This window comes from Saccostrea cucullata, unplaced genomic scaffold (genome assembly GCF_032062105.1).
Source record: "Saccostrea cucullata isolate Sc308-1 unplaced genomic scaffold, CSIRO_AGI_Scuc_v1 ctg356, whole genome shotgun sequence".
Taxonomy (NCBI): Eukaryota; Metazoa; Mollusca; class Bivalvia; order Ostreida; family Ostreidae; genus Saccostrea; species Saccostrea cuccullata.
This window is the reverse complement of record NW_026918279.1, coordinates 710,001-731,829: the sequence shown is the minus strand read 5'-3', so window position 1 is coordinate 731,829 and position 21,829 is coordinate 710,001. Positions and strand designations below refer to the sequence as shown.

The following is a 21,829-nucleotide window of genomic DNA, read 5'->3' as shown; positions in this document are numbered from 1 at the left end:
AAATACATCATTTTGCCCTGCAACAGAGTAGTTCCGCAGATACCGTGAAACGGTCTATTCTTGAAGTGGTGTAAATCAGATGTAGGTTCTCTTAAAAAAATCACCAAGATTTTAAAAAGTCTTTAACATCACAACTTACAAATTTTCTACACTTTATGCAACAATTTCTTTACGGTAAACTGAATTGCTTCTTCAATAGAAACGGAACACAGAATTTCACATCTAGCAAAATTATACCTCTAACTATAAACAGAAGTACTCTGAAGTTGATATTAAAAGGATGCTGGAGTTAATTGTCGACAAAATTTATTTAGTCCTCAAAACCAGGTCTTCCAACAAACCGTTGTTCAAAAAAACTGTTTGAAATTTGATGAGACTAATTATACTTCTTCAGTAGCTGACCTTTTTTTCATTCCCATATCACAATTTTTTTAAAACTTCTATATGAGAAGAGAAAATCACTTGCTGTGGCCTTCAATTCGACATTTAGATACAATGTATATCGACGATATTTTATCAATTAACAGTACGTGGTAGTTATTTTCATTGATATGTCGACTCGATATATCCCAGCAAAAGACTCCACAGCGTCTGTCAGGTTTGTTTCGTTTTTAAGTTGTTTGAGACAATTAGCGCCAATTAACAACTAATGAAATTGTATGACATACGAAATGACCTCAGCTCTTCCATCAACTTTGTCTTATTTTTTTAGTACATGTAATATTCTGCTAGCACTTGCATATGGTGTTTAGTCTGCCAACATATTCAATACTCAAGAACTTGCTCCGAGTGTGATCAATTTTTAAACCGAGGTAAACATCGAAATACTTTGGCATCTTGAATCTCATATTATGCCGTTATGAACATAGAATACCCCTGTACAGAACTGATTAATGTACATTGTAGCTGATTAATGTTCATTATAGCATGTACCATTGATACTTAAGTTAAATCAAACTTTAGACAGTGTTAGAAGAGATCATTTATTCATTTTGAGAAACAGACATAGTGAGTTAATGTTTAAGGTCCTTGGTCTCTTGTATTTCATTATAAAGCACGCAAAGTACATGTATTTATAAGCTTTGACTTTTTTTCTATTCATACAGTTGACCAGGCATACAGCCAGTGTTCCGGATCTCGATGTGGGGAATGTCTCATAACGAACACATGTGCCTGGTGTAAAGACAGGGTAAAAGAAAGAAAGAAAGAAAGAAAGAGAGAGAGAGTGTGTTGCTTAGATTTCTCAGTTTTTTTAGTATTTATTTTCAGGAATATATATGTATTTCACAAATATTTGTCATTTTTTTTATTCACGTATAATTCCTGGAATTGTTTAAAACAATATATTTCAAATGACTGTCCTTTTATTGTCTCTTTATTTTTTTATACAAAGAATTTCACTGGAACACGATGTGCCACAGACGCTCAGTTGACTTCAGATGGTTGTTCTAGTATTGTTCGAAGGAAGGAACATGAAGTTATATACATCAGGGTATGTTAGCAACGTCAGCATTGCTCCAACCTAAACCATCTTGTCAGTCAAGGAATATATATCGAATATATTCAATTTTGTCATTTTTAGTGAGCATGTTAAGATTGCTGAAAATAAATATCATTAATAATTCCCCCCATTTAAAGATACATGTACTATTATCTTTCAATACATAACAAAATCGTTAAAAATACTTTTTTCTAAAACTAGATATTACACAACCTTTTTAGGGAAAATAACTGAATTTGCTTCTCGCTTAAAATTCCACTTATACTGTAAAATAATACATCAAGTGCATCGTTCATCACAAAAAACAAAACTTTCATTACATATATAACAACTACAGCAGGTAAATACGAAAATCATTATTTCAAGGTGCACTATGCACATTTTTCACAATTTCACGTAACATGCATAAGGATTGTATTATTTTCTAAAACCACAGTAAAAATATTTCAAGATAAAAAAAAATATGGTGAAGTTACAAAAGAAATATAGAATAGACAGGCAAGATATTTAAATCCTATAATAAAACATTTTCGAGTGAAAATTTTAAATAGTGAATTTATAAATCTATTCTGAAAGTATATGTAGAAAAATTGATATCTCCTAACCTTTCACGAATTAATGAAGGACCGTTTAGATTGTCCAATGGTTGCATTTAGTAAATTTATTGAAGTGGTGTAGGGGGAAGTAGAAGCAATCTTGTCTTGAGAAAACTAGAACTTAGTAGGTAATATAATTCAAATTTCAGCATTGGTGAAAAGCAAAAGGGCTATCTCCATATGGCAGCAATAAGTACTTATATACTTCAATGATTTCCTTTTGCATTCAACAAAAATAAACTTATATAGAACATACGAGGTCTTTTGAATAAAAAATATATTCACTCAGGGCCATTTGGAGAGAATTATAATATATTGTAAATAATATATATTTTTGCGGGATAGGTACTTGCAGTGATGAATATGTTAAAAGTTATGGCTAACTCCTAAGTATCTGAACCACCGAATTATTTTTTGGCCTTTCCCACCTTATTTTTGTTTTACATTTTTCTTTGCAGAACAATGATTTTTCTGATGGAGGACCCGGACAGGATTCTATTCAGATCAAACCACAACATGTCAAAATTAAACTGGTTCCCAGTAAGTTTAATGGCTGATTTAGAAAATCAAACCACATGTCAAAATTGAACTGGTTCCCAGTAATTTTAATGGCTGATTTAGCCTAAAATCAAACCACAACATGTCAAAATTAAACTGGTTCCCAGTAAGTTTAATGGCTGATTTAACTAAAAATCTATCTGTAAAATGTAAACTGAAAACTTTTGTCATAAGGACCCAGAATTGCAGATGTTTAGTAGTTCTCACCGTTTTACTGTGTATCTGACCACCTGTCATTCTTCCCATTCAGAATTAATCTGTTTTATCCCAATCACTTTTTAAATAAAAGTCATGTTACAATGAATTTCCGTCTATGGAATGTAATAAAGAATCATTTATTATGAACTTAGCCTCTTTATTTATCTTTCAATCACTCAAGCCCGAAGGAGCAATTTCATATTGAGGACACAACATTTTCAATTTAGGAATCCATGACTTTATGCATTGATTGAGCTATGTCTTGATATTACCCATTGTTAAAAGTAACTTTTGAAAATGTTTTGTACTCCATGCTCAGTTAAACAGATCTTCAGCAAATATTATCAATTTCAAATCAAAATGTAATATCAACATCTTAAGAAATATTTTTTTTCTTTTTCAGACGAGGTGCTGAATACCTTCATGGTGTACTATAAAATTGCAAGAAATTTTCCACTAGATCTTTACTTCTTGAATGACCCTTCTTATACAATGAGGGAATTACAAAGCTCCTTAAAATCGTTAGCCAAAGCTATTGGTACGTGCTTTAACAGGACCGGTTAAGCTTATTGCTATTGGTAAAATATGCCTTTATTCAATAAAAATCACTGATAGAAAGTTTTATGGTACAATCGCTTGAATTGTACGCATTATATATCTTGAATTCCATTTTTAAAAATTGTTTACAACTGTGATGTTTGATTTTAATCCTTAAAGAAAGAATATGTAAATTTTAGGATTTTTCTTGCGTTTATACATAATAATTTATTCTAATAACATATTTATAAGGGTACAAAAATATGTACTTGTAGTAATTTAAAAGAATAATTAAAAAATTCTCACTGCATAGATAACAGCATATGTATCTAGTTTGAAGAACGTCTTTCTAAATCTCATGTTAAAACAATCTGTTAAATCAACGCTGATGTTATTCTATTACACACTTAAAAATAATGTACAATAATAATGAATTAATAATTTTGAAGTTAAGTTTAATTTATCATGCTTTTATCATGTGGATTATGATTGAAAAGTAACCAAACATAAACAAAATAGAAAAAAATATAATTTTAGAATAGCAGACCGAGATGAAAGATAGCCGCATTCAGTTCTATAGTACAAAAGTTTCTGTAAACATTTAACAAAAATATTACTGTAAAATCACATATTTTCGTTAGGTCAATTTTTCAAGGTTTGAGGAATAGATATTGGTTTGTGGGGATTAGATTCGCGGTAAAAGAATGTTTAGTAGTAAGGCATATGAAATTTAACATTTCGTGGTGGTCATAATTTCATAGGTCTCTCCACATGTCGAAAACAACAAAAATTAACCCCCCACGAAAATTACCGATTTCGCAGTACATGTGTATTATCTTTGTTCTTTAAGGACTATCAAGCGTCTTAATTTAGATCCCACAAACCAAATCATTATATTCTAGGGATATCGGGAGCATACAAAGTTAAAAAAAAATATCAATGTTAAAGAATATCGCTTACATTATGTCTTTTGAAAAAATTAGTAATTTGTTTACAACAATGGAAATTTAACAATATTCATAAACAATAAGAAAATTTGAGCAAAGATGACATGATAACATGGAAACATTGTTTAAAAAAGTAATATAGAGCTCTTGTCAAGTTTATAGGAAACATTAAATCTTTAGGTGCTTCTCTTCAAAGCAACAAAAAAAGGAAAAATGTTTCTTACAACGAAGATCACATATTTAAATATATTTATATACACCCCTCTGCGTTTTTCTTTTCTGTCTCTGATCTGTTGAACAAAATAAACATAAATAAAACGTCACAATGGAAATAGAAGTAGTTTTATAATCTCTGCTGTCTTATTCAAACGAACTACTAATTTCATGATGATATCTTATGTTTCAGCAAACGAAATAGAAACCTTAACAACAGATTACCAGTTTGGATTGGGGACAGCTATGGATAAGGTTATATTGCCATTTACACGAACATCCCCGCTTTAGTGAGTACACCATGAAATACAGTGAATTATACCTGAGAGGTCTGGAGAGAGCTCTGACTGCCAGAGCATTATCATTCAGTCACTTTTCAGTCGATTTTCAGTCATCTTTAAGGTAACTTAACGTATAGCGTATTTTTTGGCGGGTGTAAAATTTGGCGTTTTGCCTGCTCAAAGGTATGTCAATAATTTTGGCATAATTATACCCCCCGCAAACGAAGTTTAGGGGGGTATATTGGAATCACCATGTCCGTCTGTCCGTCTGTCTGTCTGTCTGTCTGTAGACGAGATTTTGTCCGGACCATTACTCAGAAACTATTGGAAGGATTTGTCTGAAAATTTGTACACATATTATTCACCATATGAAGTTGTGCACCTGATATTTTCATCTTGATTGGATTATCATTTTGAATTTTACAGGTGTTTTTTCATTTTTATTTTGTGGTTTTGTCTGGACTGTTTCTCAGAAACTATTGCAAGGATTAATCTGAAAATTTGTACACTTATTATTCACCATATGAAGGTGTGCACCTGGAATTTTCAACTCTTTTTGTTAATTTTTTTTGCATTTTACAGGTTTTATTTTTTATTTTAATTGACTTGTTCATTTTGGGCTCATGTATAAGGTTTGAGATATAGAATCTAGAATATCGATCTGTTCAAAAATACTACAGCTTGAAACTACTCATAAAAACTTAAAAAAAAGAAACATCATCAAGTGTTAAAAACAGTTTTTACATTGCACAGAAGATAATGTAATTTCATTTGTCTCTTGGGAATAATGACTGGACATGCATCCAGTTAAAGATAAATTAATGAGTTTGGTGTTGGAAGTTGTTAAGGCATATCTCTTATCAAGCGTGTGTGTTATCTAATCTCCAGGGAATAAGGCACAAGAATTAAAGATCTCTCTTCTCTTATTCTCTTAATTGTAATTTATTGTCTGTCAAAGCACTTCATTACTGGATGACCAGCTCTTTCTTTTCAAAATGCATTTCAAATTGATATATCAAGATTAATTTGATTTTGTATAATGGTTTTTTTTTCAACATTCAGTTTGCAGAGTGACATAACACATAATTGCAATATATTTTTTTAATGCAGAAATAAAAAAAAAATAAAATGAAAAAAAAAAAATGTTACAATGGAATTAAATTGTATTAGTATTGATGTTTCATTTGGTTGCACCTTTGTTTCATTCATTAAGAAACATGATGAGCAATAATATTTCACTGCAAATATTTGTAAGTAAATTGTGAACACCTCTAGATCCATACAGTATTTTTGAATTGGCACCTTCTCTGAAAAACCCAGCGGGGGGTATTTGTCCCTATTGGACAGTTCTAGTTTATTTTAGCGGAGACAGGGTTTAAGCTCTTTGCAGATGAACACTAAGCAGAACACTGAATATTTTAGCGATTAAAATTTTAGCCGTCCACTATCAAAACGCTAAAATAACCAAAAATTAGCACTCCGCTAAAATAACCCGCTATACGGTAATTGCAAAGTTTGCCGTGTCACCACAAATATTGAAACCGAATGAAGAGACTCTTTTTACATTTTTACAGTCTAGCTGATCCGTGTGTGGGAACCAGTATCACGTGTGAACCAGCTTACTCCTATCGGCACCGTCAGACACTCACCCCGGACATCACGGCATTCGAGGTACTGCATTCTATCCCAGAGACCATAAACTGAGAATAAACAAGCCAAAATTTTAAATCAATGTAACTGTTTAATAATTATGATAATGGAACATTTTTTTTTACCATTTGTTAATAATTGGAATATTGTACAAATCTGTAATTTTTTAAAGAAGTTATGTTTCGTAAATTAAAAGGTATTCAAAATCAAAATTTTTAGTTTGTCTGTTCTCATTTTATGGTACATGTATCCGGGCCCGGGAACCAAACAGCTCTCATCTCTCCTTTTGCTCCTTTTTCTGTTGATTTAATTTAACAGTGGTGTGTTTCTGCTCTTTTGATTTACAGTTTTTTCCGGATATGTTTTATCTACAAAAAGCTTGGGAAAACCAAATGTAGATTGGCACAAAACATATAATATTTCTCCTTGGGAAGTAATTTTTACAACATTTTGCAAACAATTATTTTAATGAATTAAATAAAACCAACACATTTCAAGTGACTGCTCTCTAATTTTGTCTTTTTTTCTGGCCCCTATGTGTCTATAATTTTCAGATATATTCTTAAAGTTTAAAAATTCGTGGTCAGATTGGACTAGGGGAAATTAGCATTACTAAGGCACAAGAATAAGAATATAAACACCAGATGCATAATGTAAGAAAACATGCATTATTTTTAGCAGCCTCTTATTATTTGATGCAGGACCAACTTAAAAATTCCATTCACAATCTTCTTATTCTTAGAATGCAGTAGTCCCTCTTTAAAGATCCAATCAGAATCTTATATATATTTAGAATGAAGTAGATCCCATATTAAGATCCAATCAGAATCTTATTTATTTTTAGAATGCAGTAGATGCCATCAGAACCACAGCGAACTTCGACAAACCAGAGGGTCTCTTTGATGGTTTAATGCAAGCTATGGTGTGTGGGGTAAGGTTTTTCTTGAAGATTTTATTCATGTATCCTTCTTTGGACTAGGCTTCGTATAAGTTTCGATTGAGAATTCATCTTTATCCTCAAAAAAATTATTAAAGCTGTAAGCTTTTGAATACATAATGTGTTTAAAAAAATATACAGAAAAACACACATATGATTGATGATTCTTTGTTATACATGTAGTTTTTATTTACGTATCCTTCTGTTGGATAACTTCATATATGTGAATGACTGGATCAGCCATTTTCACTTACTGAAATAACAAAAATCTTCCATTCAAAAAATATTACAGTAACGAGAAAATTTTAAAAAAAATTATGTGTGTAAGTTTATGAATATATACAATATGTCCAGATATAAGAAAGAAAATCACAAATGCTTGATAAAAGATTTTATTTTTTTCTGAAGAGTAAAATTGGTTGGAGAAACAAAGCCAGAAGGATGTTACTATACGCCACAGATATCAACTTTCATCAAGCTGGGGACGGCAGGGTGAGTGGCATTTAATAGCAGTGAAAGTAAAGTGTAATTTAACAGAGCAAGAATTTGAAATTAAAGTGTGAATTGGAATATTATCTCTTGTTGATCATCTGTTTTAACAGTTAGCTGGAATCCTGGAACCAAATGATGGAGAATGTCATCTAGGTGCCGGCGGATATTATACAAAGGCTGAAATACAGGTACATTTTGTACTATCCTGCTACCTGTAATTGACCATATATTTTTAAACTGTTCACAATTTTTAAAGAAATACAGCGATAACTTTCTAATCCGACATACTGCACATTCCAACGTTATATTTCTTTCCTATTTTACTATTTTCCATGTGCAATCCGACACCCTGTCTATTCCGACATAAATTTCGTCTCCCAGTGCATGTCGGATTAGACAGGTTTCACTGTACTTAGAAAATAGTACAGTATTCCCCTGATTTTCTTCCAATGATAATGTTTTCATGTATATTGAATTTTAGGACTATCCTTCCGTCGGACAAATTATTCAGAAAGCCAAGGAAAACAATATAAATGTCATCTTTGTGATTGGAGGAAACTCTTCTGAACTGACCAATCAGCAAGTTCGGAGTCTTTACTATGACAAACTAGCTCAACTTTTACCAGGGGGTACCCAAGGGGCTTCTCAGCTGTCTTCAGATGCAACAAATATTTTAAACATCGTTAGTGAAAATTACAGGGTAAATACTGAGAGCATTTAGATGTTGTTACAACTATACATAATAAACCTTATATAGTATGGAATAATTTGGAGAATCTTCAGACATAAAATCAATAAAAATGACTTGCAATACTGTAGATGTACTTTTTTCCGCGGGGTCATAAATCCGCGGAATCTCAGTTTCTGTTTAATCCGCGGGTAGAAATTATGCGGATTTTCTAGACTGTCACTATATGCCATACATTTATATTAAGGCTATCTAAATTTAATTCCTTGGTTCTCAGGCCAATTTTCTCCAAAACAGATGCGGGAGGGCGGCATTTTATTTTTCATTTTATTGGCAATAAAGTAGATGAGGGAGGATTTTTTTTAAATTTAATTTCCGAATTTTTTTTAACATAAAGATAAATTTTTTAGTCACAGATATACTTTCCATTTCTGGTCAAAATTTCTGCTTTATCCATTGCTTAACAGCGTGTAAACATCGTAGGTAATGTCCTCGAATGTATTTTCAAACGAAGTAGCCAAAATCTCATTGAAAATGACTACCGGAAGTGATATTTGAATACTAAACTACAAAACAAATGAGGTCGGAATTTTTATTTCCGGATTGGTGTCCGCAACACCAATTTTTAGCTCACCTCAACGAAGTTGGGGGAGCTTATGTAATACCCTCGGCGTCGGCGTCGGTGTCGGCGTCGGCGTCGGCGTCCACGTCGGCGTCGGCGTCCCAGGTTAAGGTTAAGTTTTTTGGAGCAGTTTTCTTTTTAAGTACTTCTATGTCCTATATTGATTAGACATGCATGGAAGATGGTTCTAGTGTGTTTCATTGTACCAGTCAAAGTTTCAGATGCTGCAATTTCAGCAAAGGAATGACCAGGTTAATGTTTTTGGAGCAGGTTAACATTTTTGGTGCAGTTTTTGGTGTACGAGGGTCGTTAGAAAAGTTCGCGGACACATTGAATTACGGAAATTTCTATTGTGTACTGTGAAGTATGACCTATGTCTGAATAAATTCCTACATTTTGTTTATTGGTATGTAAAAAATCAGGTCCATATAATAACATCTTGAAAATTTACAACGATTTTTACTATGAGGTTATGGGATTCACGGAGCAATCACTTGACGTAAGGAGATGTAACGACCAGATTTCAACCCGTTAACCTTTGTCGCAGTTCTATAAATCTTTAGATTTTTCTGATCTTTTTTCTACTTTTAAATTGAATATCTATATCAAGACATGTTACTTTTCTTCTACAATGTCTTTTGTACTGATTCGGATATTATTGAGATCTTAAAAAAAAGTTTATGCAGTTAATCAGTTAATCGATCAGGTATGGAAACTATGCAAAACCATATAGGCGCAACGCAATGTCCATGCGATACGGGGGTACTGAAGTATCGCTGTAGTTAATCTTTCAAAATGTCAATCCTTCCATTCTTATGAAGCTACAACCATTTGAAAACTTCTCCTTTGTAGGTGTAGGAAATTCCCGGCAGCATCTTGAACATTTTAATCTCTTTTTAGACATTTTCCAGTCTGCCTACATAATTTTTACGTAGTGCAGTGCTCCATGACGCTCAATGACGTACCGATTTTTGGCTGTGTTTTTACGCAATGATCATATACAAACGGCTATAAAACAGTCATATACCCTCCAATTTAGTTCAAAATTTCTCCCAGTGACGTTTTATGAATACTTTAGCGGCAGGTAAAATATCATAAATCTCTTTGCGCTACAATTGTGCATTTTTTAATTTTAATAAAGAGTCTTTGTGATGTAAACGTGCCAAAATGTAGCATGCTCCGTGAAGCAAGTTTTATCAAAATAAAAAAGCTGTATATTTTTTAATAATCACCGGAGAGCAAAAATTTCTTGTATATTTATTGGAAAAAAGGTAAAGATTCTATCTGGAAAGTTTGACCGGTTTCGTGGAAATAGCGCGCTCACAATAGAACTTGTCCGCGAACTTTTCTAACACCCCTCGTAGGTTTCATTTCCAAGTAACTATAATCCCTATGTTGACCAAACTTGCATGGATGATACATCTAAGGATGGATACTACTGGGCTTGCTTCGGATGCTGAATCTGACCTACATTTTCCGGTTGATTGAACAGGTTAAAGTTTTTGGTGTAGGTTTCATTTCCAAGTAACTATAATCCCTATGTTGACCAAACTTGCATGGATGATACATCTAATGATGCATACTACCGGGCTTGCTTCGGATGCTGAATCTGACCTACATTTTCCGGTTGAGTGAACAGGTTAAAGTTATTGGTGCATGTTTCATTTCCAAGTAACTATAAGCCCTATGTTGACCAAACTTGCATGGATGATACATCTAAGGATGGATACTACCGGGCTTGCTTCGGATGCTGAATCTGACCTACATTTTCAGGTTGAGAGAACAGGTTAAAGTATTTGGTGCATGTTTCATTTCCAAGTAACTATAAGCCCTATGTTGACCAAACTTGCATGGATGATACATCTAAGGATGCATACTACCGGGCTTGCTTCAAATGCTGAATCTGACCTACATTTTCCGGTTGAGTGAACAGATTAAAGTTTTTGGTGCAGGTTTCATTTCCAAGTAACTATAAGCCCTATGTTGACCAAACTTGCATGGATGATACATCTAAGGATGCACACTACCGGGCCTGCTTCGGATGCTGAATCTGACCTACATTTTCTGGTTGATTGAACAGGTTAAAGTTTTTGGTGTAGTTTCATTTCCAAGTAACTATAATCCCTATGTTGACCAAACTTGCATGGATGATACATCTAATGATGCATACTACCGGGCTTGCTTTGGATGCTGAATCTGACCAACATTTTCCGAACTATAAGCCCTATGTTGACCAAACTTGCATGGATGATACATCTAAGGATGCATACTACCGGGCTTGCTTCGGATGCTGAATCTGACCTACATTTTCCGGTTGAGTGAACAGATTAAAGTTTTTGGTGCAGGTTTCATTTCCAAGTAACTATAAGCCCTATGTTGACCAAACTTGCATGGATGATACATCTAAGGATGCACACTACTGGGCTTGCTTCGGATGCTGAATCTGACCTACATTTTCTGGTTGAGTGAACAGGTTAAAGTTTTCATCAAGAGATCAAAATTCTCAAATTTCCTTCAGATGCTGGATTTTGATTATTTTCATGAAGAAGAACTAGTTTAAATTTTTTATGTAGGTCTATTTCAAAGTATCAGATCAAAATTGCTTAAATATTTTCATTTTTGGAATGTACACTTTTTGTTGGTTAATTGTATGAATTTGCCTTATTTAAAGACAACATTCGTTGAGGTGAGCTCTGTAATCTCTGATTACCTATGTTTTATTTTATCAAAAATACAAAAAAGTCGGCAATGCGGCTACCTCAAAACGGATGCGGGCGGGCCTGAGAACCAAGATTTCAATTTTATTTAGCCTAAGTACGCTTGGACAAATTTCCGAGGAAAATTTGTGACCGCGTACATAGCGTAAATTAATACTACGTGGAAAAAGTACTTCTACAGTGTATCAGATATGGAGAGTGTTGAGTATATTCAAAGCATTATCTGACGTCTTTTGTAAACAAACAGAAAAAATATATTCTGTGCATTAGATTGTTATGCTCCAGAGTATGTTACTTACTAATTTGTACGCTTTGCTAATTGTAGGACTGTTGCTGTTGGAAATCTTGTTATTTTACAAAAAATCTTAATGTAAATCAATCAAATGGTTTCGAATTGAAAGAAAAGTCTTTGAGAGAAAGACTGATTTTCTGTGTATTTTATGCTCAGTTTTTTGATCAAGTTTATGAACTTCATTTTCAAAGGTAGATTCATGAAGTCTCTACTGCCAAAAACAAAGAAGAAACACGTTCCACCTTGTAATTTATGAATTAATGACCAAAACGTTACGAATATTTTTTTCGTATAAGTAAAAGCAATAATAACTAGTGCTAATTGTAACGGGGACCGTTACAGATGTTCCCCAAACGCTCCCCAACTCCCTTTTGGTGCCATATTCCCTGTTATCTCTATTAAATAAGAAATACTTTATGGAATTTAGACTTAATCAAGGTCTTCCAAGAAAAATACAAAATATATTTTAAAAATAGGCATTGCACGCGTGTTCATGTGCGAAACGACCATATTATCTTGTCTACACTATCTAAAATTTTAATAATATCAAAGCATTTAATCCAAAAGTATTAAAAAATGCACTCATTCGAGTGTGTTTTTTATTTTACTCATTTCACGTGCACGCACGTGCAAGCACGTGCATAATGACTACACCTTCTTGTAGGAGTCCCTTATATTTATCCAAGTTCTAAATCCCATCCTGTTTGGTTGAAAAACAAGACAGTTATAGCCATTCGAAGTTTCAGCCAATCAGATTGCAGCACACGTGCATGTGCGTGATTTCATGAATATTTTCTATATCATATTTTAGGATATCGTAATGCATGACTATGTTTTAAATTTCAAATCATTTCGTCAAAAAACAAAGGAGATATAGCCATTTAAAGTTTTAGCCAATCAGATTACAGCACGCGCGCATGCGCATGCTTTTATTAAAATTTTAATAAATCATGCTGTAGATCTTCATAATGTAGGACCATGTTCAAAATTTCAAAAGATTATGACAAGAAACAAGAAAGATATTGAGACTTTAGTTTCAGCCAATCAGAGCAAAGCGCACGTGCATGCGCGTGAGATCTTGCTATTTTGACCATGCCATCTTGTCTGTACTACTAATGTATCCTTACCTTATGAGTTTCAAAGCATTTTATCAAAAAATAGAAAAGTTCCGACTATATCTATTATATTGGTTATTTCAAGTGTTGCACGTGCGCGCTCTTGCAAGCACGTGCGCGCAAAATGACCTTGATTCCGCAAATCTGCATAACATGTCTACTTACCCTAAAAAGGTTTTACCTACCTCGGACGAACAGTTTACAAGATCATTCCCGGACAAAAAAGTACCCAGGAAGAAGAAGAAAAATAATAATAATAATAATAATAAGAAACAGAGTAAAAACAATATGTTCCCCAACTTCGTTTGGGGAACATAATAATAATAATAATAATAAGAAACAGAGTAAAAACAATATGTTCCCCAACTTCGTTTGGGGAACATAATAATAATAATAATAATAAGAAACAGAGTAAAAACAATATGTTCCCCAACTTCGTTTGGGGAACATAATAAGAAACCGAGTAAAAACAATATGTTCCCAAACTCCGTTTGGGGAACATAATAAGAAACCGAGTAAAAACAATATGTTCCCAAACTTCGTTTGGGGAACATAATAAGGCAGGAAAATTCAAATTCTCATTTCTCTACTAGGATTTTTACATCGGGCTCGGAGTTGGTTTTATTTAGAAAGACAGGACTGGGTTCAAGGCGACTAGGGGTACCACACCGGTAATTGACCAATCAAAATGAACTTAGTCAGTTGTAGTCCCATACATATAAAGCCGATTTCCCTTTCTTTTGAGATTTTTTTATTTCCTCCCAGGCCATTTTGACAACTCTGGTACCTGTGCCTAGGAAATTTTATCTACTCTGTAAATAAATAAAGTTTTTTGACAGGAACTATTGTCCCAGGGCATAGGAGGCTACTTCCTGGGGTGCTTTTGAGATGTTTATAAAGACATTGAAAACACGTGGATTTGAGGGTAGCCTTGTTTGCAGATGCAAAAAAATCAGAAAATGTCGTGTACGTACCCTGGTTTTTTGGTGTCAGTTAATGTGACAGGTATTGTTTAACACCCCCTCATTAATATTTTTTTTTTATGAATTCAAATACCTGATGTTTTACGGGGAAAGAAACGTGTATTGCTTTTTAATATACCGAAACTCGCTGTTTCTGGGCATTGTGTAATTCTAAAAAAAAATTCAAATAAATTTCAAAAGTAAAATAAAAGAAGAATGCTTGGTATTAAAATATTAATTCATATCAGTAGAATTGAATGCTATTAACGACATCTAGAGATAGAGGCTTTAAAAGGTTTATATCATATCTTTGTTCGTCTGCACTTAAATTTCAAACACGACCGAATTTGTAATTTTTGCCGTAAAAGTTCATAATTTCTATATGCTTTAGAGACTTACCGTAAAACTTTCAGGAAACTTTCTATGAAGTCTTTCCTGCACCTTAAGTGAAATTTTATGTCGATCCCAGGTGTGGATTGAGTTTCAGAGAAATTTTCTACGTTGTTATTGATTTTTTTTTTCAGGAGAAAAGGGGGGGGGTTGACTTACTTATTCTAAGCATTTGCTAAAGTGAGTTTGTAGATACATCTACGAACTTGAGCTGGATTGTGACCTTTGAATCAAGAGGTCAAAGGTCAAGGTCAAAGGTCAAGGTCATCAAAAGCATTTCATAAAGAAATATAAAACTAACGGCCATATCAAGTATACAAGTCATTTGAACATTGCACGCGCGCGCAGGTGCAATGCATGAAAGCCATATCATCTTGACTACACTTTTAATATGTTTCTATTCTTTGAGTTTCAAAACGTTTCATAAAAAAATTACGACTATATCAAGTATATCGATTATTTAACGCATTGCGCGCGCACACGTGCATGCATGCACTTGCATTCAAGTTTGATAGTAGCATGATGTAGGAATCCGTCATATCTATTCATATTCTAAATTTCATCCTGTTTTGTTGAGAATCAAAAAAGTTAGAGGCATTTAAAGTTTTAACCAATCAGATTGCAGCGCACGTGCATGCGTGTGTTTTCATGAAAAATGTTATATATCATACTGTAGTATATCCTCATGCATGACTATGTTTAAAATGTCAAAGCATTTCGTCAAAAAACAAAAAAGATATTGAGATTTTTGTTTCAGCCAATCAGAGCGCAGCGCACGTGCATGCGCGTGAGTTCATGCTAATTTGACCATGTCATATTATCTACACTATTAATATATCCTTATATGATGAGTTTTAAAGTATTTCATCGAAAAATGTAAAAGTTATGGCTATATAAAGTATATCAGTCATTTCACTCATTTCACGCGCCCGCACGTGCAGGCGTATGCGCGCAAAATGACCTTCGTTCCGCACACCTACACTTCACACCTATTAACCCTAAAAAGGTTTTAGCTCAGTTGGATGAACAGTTTCTGAGAACACTCGCGGACAAAAAAGTACCGGAGAACAAAGAAGAAAAAAAAGAATAATAATAATAATAAGAAACCGAGTAAAAACAATATGTTCCCAAACTTCGTTTGGGGAACATAATTATATTCTGATATCCAATATCATGACAGGAAATTCAATTTATCATTGAGTCAAATGTTTATACTAATATTTCATTGTTTCATTCAAATAGTTCATACTAATTGTTAGTCCATTATTTACACACTGAGTTGACGACGGATTTTGCCGCTATTTCCCGTTCATGACTAGGTGCACACGGCGAATGTGACCGGTCATCAGGGGATGCTCACTCCTCCATGGCACCTGTTTCCACCTCTGATGATTCCGAGGTTCATGTTTGCTCTGGTCCTACTTTGTAAATTCTAATGGACTTTTGAGCTTGAATACTGTTTATCTCCATATATTTCATCCATGATTGTAATTGCGTTCTACTTTCTCTGAAATTGTCTTCATTTATCAGTTTCTTCCAAAGGACATAAGCAACCTACTGATAATTTTTCAAGATATTCTTAATATAAGATTATAGTGCCATCAGATGTTCGGAGACAAAATAAGTCAGCATGCATTACCAAGGGTTTTGAAAAGATATAAACTGATGAAAATTCTTCTGAAATTAAAAGAAAAATGTACAAAAATTACTAAGCATATATATTCTCGGTCTTTTGTTTATCCAAACTTGTTTCAAAAGAAGTGTACCAAAGCATATATAGACATTAAAATGTTGCACACAGCTCATTCAAGTTTTGGAACTCCTCAACTCCAGGGAAATGAATATGAAGTTGAAGTTACGTTAATTACGTTGCACATGTCCTTAAAGTATCTGTATGTTTTTGAACATTGTACTTGAAAAATAGTACGTGTTCTCTAAAACACTGTTTTTTTATTGGAAAATTATCCCCCTAACCTTAATGGTGCTATGATTTGTTTTAAGCTCTCCTGGTCAGAAACCAGAAGAGATTATGCGATAGTAATGCTTCCGTTGTCCGTCCGTTCGTCTGTCCGTCTGTAAACAAGTTTTCAAAATGCTACTACTCCTACAGTTTTGGTCTGATTTCTATATAACTTGGCACACAAGTAGACTACACTAAGAAACATAATTTACTGCATCGGTTTTTTTATTTCGATGAACGGTGTTGCCATGGTTACTAAAATAGAAATTTCCATGAAATTCCTTTAAAACCCTACTCCTCCTACAGTTTTGGTCTGATTTCAATATAACTTGGCACACAATTAGACTACACAAAGATAAATAATTTTATTTATTTCTGCGTGTTGAGAAGACGAATCCAAGTGCTACTTTTCCTTTTATACACGTACAGACCAGTAGAGCTACAGTCTCATCAGACACTTATTTTTTTTACCACTTGACTACGTACTGACAATATTTTACACATCTCAAGGTTATCTTCAAAACATTTTAATAGAATTTTTACTTGCAGGGGAGAATAAATATTTGTCCTTATCTTTGTAATTGTAGATTAAAAAACAAAAATCAGAGCAAAGCCGCTTTCAGTGATAAATTTTCTTGTATATTGACAAACAATTTACATGTAATCATGGTGTATTTTTTGTTTCAGCGTTTACGTGAGACAGTAAAGTTGGTTGTTAATGAAGATTTTGAGGAACTGGATGTTACCATGTATACAAACTGTAATACAGGGGGGTATGTAATACATAACAATACTTAAAAAAACATATCATGAATTGGTTGTGAGACTAAAATTACTTGCATCTCTGGTCCCCCTTACAAAATTACTTCATAGTAAACTAATATATATATAAATTATTAAAGTTATCTAAAATAACTATGGTATCAAAGTTCTCACTATAATAAATCAAAATATATTGACCATGACTTTGAAATCCTTGTTAGGGCCCCGCAAGGATTGCTGGTTCCCTATCGTAATCACTCTGTCTATCCGTCCGTCTAGCTGTCTGTCTGTCCGTCTATCATTCTTCCGTCCACCAATTTTCTGTTTTTTTCTAATATGTTTTTTATGGTTGTCCAATAAAGTTCAGATTTGGTATTATAGTTCAGTAGGAAGAAAGGCATAGTTTGATGTTAAGTTTGGTTCTCTTCGTCTTCTGATTTGGAGCTGGGAGATGAAGTAGAATCTTTAACTATACATAAGAATGAATGGGCAAGGAGAGATAATTGCTAAGAATGTATCTATTGTAAATTATGAAAGCTGTGCAATGAGTCCCTTGGGGTTAATCAACCTTCCACTAGAAGGAAATCCTAAGCATTATCATTATATGTCACATTGAGATTATTTACTGTACCACCTCTGTCTGCAAATGAAGTTAAGGTCAATTTTGTATGATGGGCACATTCTCTGAAATATGGATTTAAATAATATTTTGGTTAAAATACCGTACACCAAGAGTTGTGATTTTATTGAAATCGAAAAACAAGATTTATATTAAGATATCCTTTATTATTATTTCATTAGCTCACCTGAGCCGAAGGCTCAAATGAGCTTTTCTGATCACATTTTGTCTGTCGTCCGTATGTTAAATTTTCACATTTTTGACTTCTTCTCAAGAACCACTGGGCCAATTTTAACCAAACTTGGTACAAAGCATGCCTAGGCGATAGGAAGTTTAAATTGTTAAAAAAGGGCCAAGACCACTCACAAGGGGAGATAATCAAGAAAATACAAACACAGGGTGGGGTCATTAGAAAAATCTTCTCAAGAACCACTGGGCCAGAAAAGCTGAAATTTTTATGGAAGCATCCTGGGGTAGTGTAGATTCTAAATTTTTCAAATCATCACCCCCGGGGGTAGGGCGGGGCCACAATAGGGAATCCAAATTTTACATAAAAATATATAGGGAAAACACTATAAAAAATCTTCTTCTTAAGAACCACTTGGCCAACAAAGCTGAAACTTATGTGGAAGCATCCTGGGGTAGTGTAGATTCTAAATTGTTCAAAATTGCGACCCGCTTGGGGTAGGGCGAGGCCACACTAGGTATTACAAGGGGGAAATCTGGTAAAGAACGGCATCACCAATGTTACCCAGGTGAGCGATGTGGCCCATGGTCCTCTTGTTTCCTTTTTTTTTGCTGCCTTAATCCTGTCTGTTAATTTTAACAGGTAATCAGATAATAACCCCACTCTTTCATTGCTGAAAATTTAGAAGGAAAAGATGAGAGAACAGTACAATTAATCCCCCCCTGGATAAATTATATTACTTTCTGCAGACAATTTAAAGGCTTATCTTTATCTGTAACGTGGAGATTAATGAACACCTTTGTCTGCAACTGATGTTTGTTTTGAAGTTGAGGTCAACCCTGGGTGATATTTGTATTCACTGAATGCTAGCATTTTATCAAACACCTGCTTAAATCTTTTTTAAATACACATTTAATTGAGCTATTATAATACATGATTTTTTTCCTGTTTTATATAAATACAAGATTACACAGATTTTTGAACATTCAGGAATATCTTGAAATTTTAAAAATACAGCTAGTTGTTGCTTATATTCTTCATATATATTTTTTAAAACAATGTAATAATATAACATATTCTCAATCCTCATTCCGTATGCTGCACCCTTATATTTCTACCCCTCAGCGGGGTCCTTGCTGACTGGTCAGTTTTCTAGTTGTTTTTTTTTTGTACTTATTAAAATTTCTGCAAGCATTTTTTGCACTTAATTAGAAGGGAATATCACTTTTATGTATGTACATATTTAAAAATTGTCATCAGTTAATTTAAATTAAAAATCTATAGATCTATAAAATAGATGTATTAAATCTTTTACAATAGTTAAATATAATACATTTTGGTTATGGTTGTTGTGTCTCAAGTCATTGTACAATAGTTAATAACTGTAATAAATTTTCGTTATGGGATCAAGTCTAAAAAATCTTTGAAACTGAAATTGAGTAATTGGGTCTTAATGCCATTTTAGACGACAAGCAGACAGAACTAATATATGTACCGGATTAACAATTGAGAAATGGGTGAGGATTTTTCTCTTTGAAAACTAATTCACATAAAATTATTTTAGTCACTTAAAAGCAGCATTATGCATAAATTCAATCATTTTTTTCTAAAACATTTTCAACTGAAAGCTATCTCTTTTTGTTTTGTTAAAAAAAGGTACAGAAAATAAAAAATAATATATACTTTTTAGGCTAATTTTACTCCGGTAATAAAGTCTACTTTTACCGCCTGCCCGGAGAATAGAAATCTGACCTTCACCATTTTCCCTGAGGGCCTCGAGGAGCGTGTTCAGGTGGACGTAGAACACGTGTGTGATTGTGACTGCCAGCTAGAACCGGAAGCGGTAGGTGGCGTTCGCTAAGATATGGTTGCTAGCGTTTTTGAGCCATTCCAACTTCATTAGACGTCCTTTTGTTACTGGAATTGGCACACTTAAATGTTTTCTTTAAAATAAACAAATTTTATTTCGTTCGTTATACTTACCAGTCATAAATATACATTAGGATATCTTCCCCTTATTAACGTTCATAACTCGCGGGCAAGCGTTTAAAAGAATAAGATTCAAACACTTATAAGACCGAGATCACATCTCAGGTGCTTGCCCAAATCAGTTCATCTTCCGGCGTGCAACAGAACGTTCATACTTTTTTGGCAGAGATTTCTCAGCCACGGAGTGATACAAATACTTTGTATTTGTATAAGGTATTGGTATAGATACTCTCTCATGCTCTTAGTTTAAGTATGGAAGAAGCCAGTTTTATTTCGAACGACGAATTAAATTCGGGCTCGGAATTCCAGAATTTACAGTCAGTAATGGAGGCCAAAGGAAAAAAACCGCGGTCCGGTAGGAAATCCTCCAGCAAAGCTAACGAGAAAATGGAACAATTAGAAAACAGAGTCAACGAAAGGTTAGACACTATGATGAATTTTTTAAGAGAAAGTATTCAAACTTTGTCCAGCAGTGTTTTAGAGAATACAGCTTCTCATAATGTACACGAGACAAACGTGTCTCATAATTCGTTAGCGGATCAGGATACCGGTGGTTTATCCACGCGGAGACCTGAGCCCATGGTATCAAATGTAGACGATTCATCTGGAATGCGTCCGATTATACCTTTGGAAAGTGAAGTCCAAATTGAAGGGACATTAAGTGTGCCTGAAATGGACGATATGATATCATTAGCTCCAAGTGTCAGAGAAGTACGTGAGCTATTGGGTGATAACGAATCCTCAGTTCAAGAGGAATCTATTACTGCCCATGATTTTGATAACAATCAACATAAGTTGGACAGCAACAACAACAATAGATTTCAGAACTTGATCAATAAATGTGACGAGCATACAAAAACTCTAACTGATATTTTTGGCAATGTTTCGTCTTCAGAGGAAGAAAAAACTGGATTAGTTTTAGACAAAACACAAGAGGAGATCTTGAAAAAGTCATGGAGAATTACTGATCCTGAACGCTTGTCTGCTTATAGAGATGAATATATACAATGTTTCCCTGTTCATCCAAACTCGGCAGCATTTCTACAAGTTCCAGGGCTAGATGACATTTTAGAACCAATGTTAAGAAAAAAACACGGAAATAAAACCAAAGGTTGGGGGAAAAGTAAACATTTAATTTCCCAGCCGTACAAAAGTATTGAAACTTTGGCATATCAGGGACAGATGGCTGCCCGTATGGGTATTATTTCATTAAGCTACATGCAGCAAGCTTTAGGAAGGTTGTTAGATTCTATAACTTGTCAAGATGCGGACACAGTTCAAGCAATTAAAGACATTTTCTCCATGTCTACCAAGGAACTAGATCAAATGGGTAGAGCAGGGGCTTTTCACCATCTTATAAGAAGGAAAACTGCAGCACAAGACTCTGGATTATGTACCTTGAAGGATATTCATAGCAAAATTATTTGCCTGCCTCTTTCAGAAGATGGCGTCTTTGGCAAGAAATTAGAAGAGAAACTAAAAGAAAGGAAAGAGCAGAAAGATTCTCTTAAGGATTTAATTCCAGAATGGAATGAAAAAAATCAGAAACGCAAATTTTCAGAAAATTCTGCTGAAAACTCTGGAAATTTTAAAAAACCCAGAACTACTACTGTGTT

The 21,829-nt window shown here is 33.8% G+C and overlaps 2 protein-coding genes across 3 annotated transcripts in view; both read left to right on the top strand.

The window, feature by feature from the left end:
• LOC134261821 (integrin beta-3-like) overlaps window positions 1-21,829 on the top strand; it is a 75,512-nt gene that overhangs the window by 8,199 nt on the left and 45,484 nt on the right. For both annotated transcript variants that reach the window (XR_009990897.1, XM_062744219.1), the window contains exons 2-14: window positions 1,107-1,189; window positions 1,394-1,492; window positions 2,556-2,637; window positions 3,257-3,391; window positions 4,744-4,840; window positions 6,406-6,502; window positions 7,326-7,412; window positions 7,827-7,910; window positions 8,021-8,098; window positions 8,392-8,610; window positions 17,344-17,429; window positions 19,690-19,741; window positions 19,915-20,067. Coding sequence is in view for 1 of the 2 variants with exons in the window: in XM_062744219.1 (XP_062600203.1) it covers window positions 1,107-1,189; window positions 1,394-1,492; window positions 2,556-2,637; window positions 3,257-3,391; window positions 4,744-4,840; window positions 6,406-6,502; window positions 7,326-7,412; window positions 7,827-7,910; window positions 8,021-8,098; window positions 8,392-8,610; window positions 17,344-17,429; window positions 19,690-19,741; window positions 19,915-20,067 (1,352 nt within the window). In the remaining variant the exon portion in view is untranslated. The remainder of the gene's footprint in view (window positions 1-1,106; window positions 1,190-1,393; window positions 1,493-2,555; window positions 2,638-3,256; window positions 3,392-4,743; window positions 4,841-6,405; window positions 6,503-7,325; window positions 7,413-7,826; window positions 7,911-8,020; window positions 8,099-8,391; window positions 8,611-17,343; window positions 17,430-19,689; window positions 19,742-19,914; window positions 20,068-21,829) is intronic.
• The window catches only part of LOC134261852 (uncharacterized), a 1,662-nt gene continuing 218 nt past the window's right edge, over window positions 20,386-21,829 (top strand). Inside the window, exon 1 of the mRNA XM_062744246.1 lies at window positions 20,386-21,829. This exon is cut by the window's right edge and continues 218 nt beyond it. Within this exon, the coding sequence (XP_062600230.1) occupies window positions 20,466-21,829 (1,364 nt within the window). The 5' untranslated portion in view covers window positions 20,386-20,465.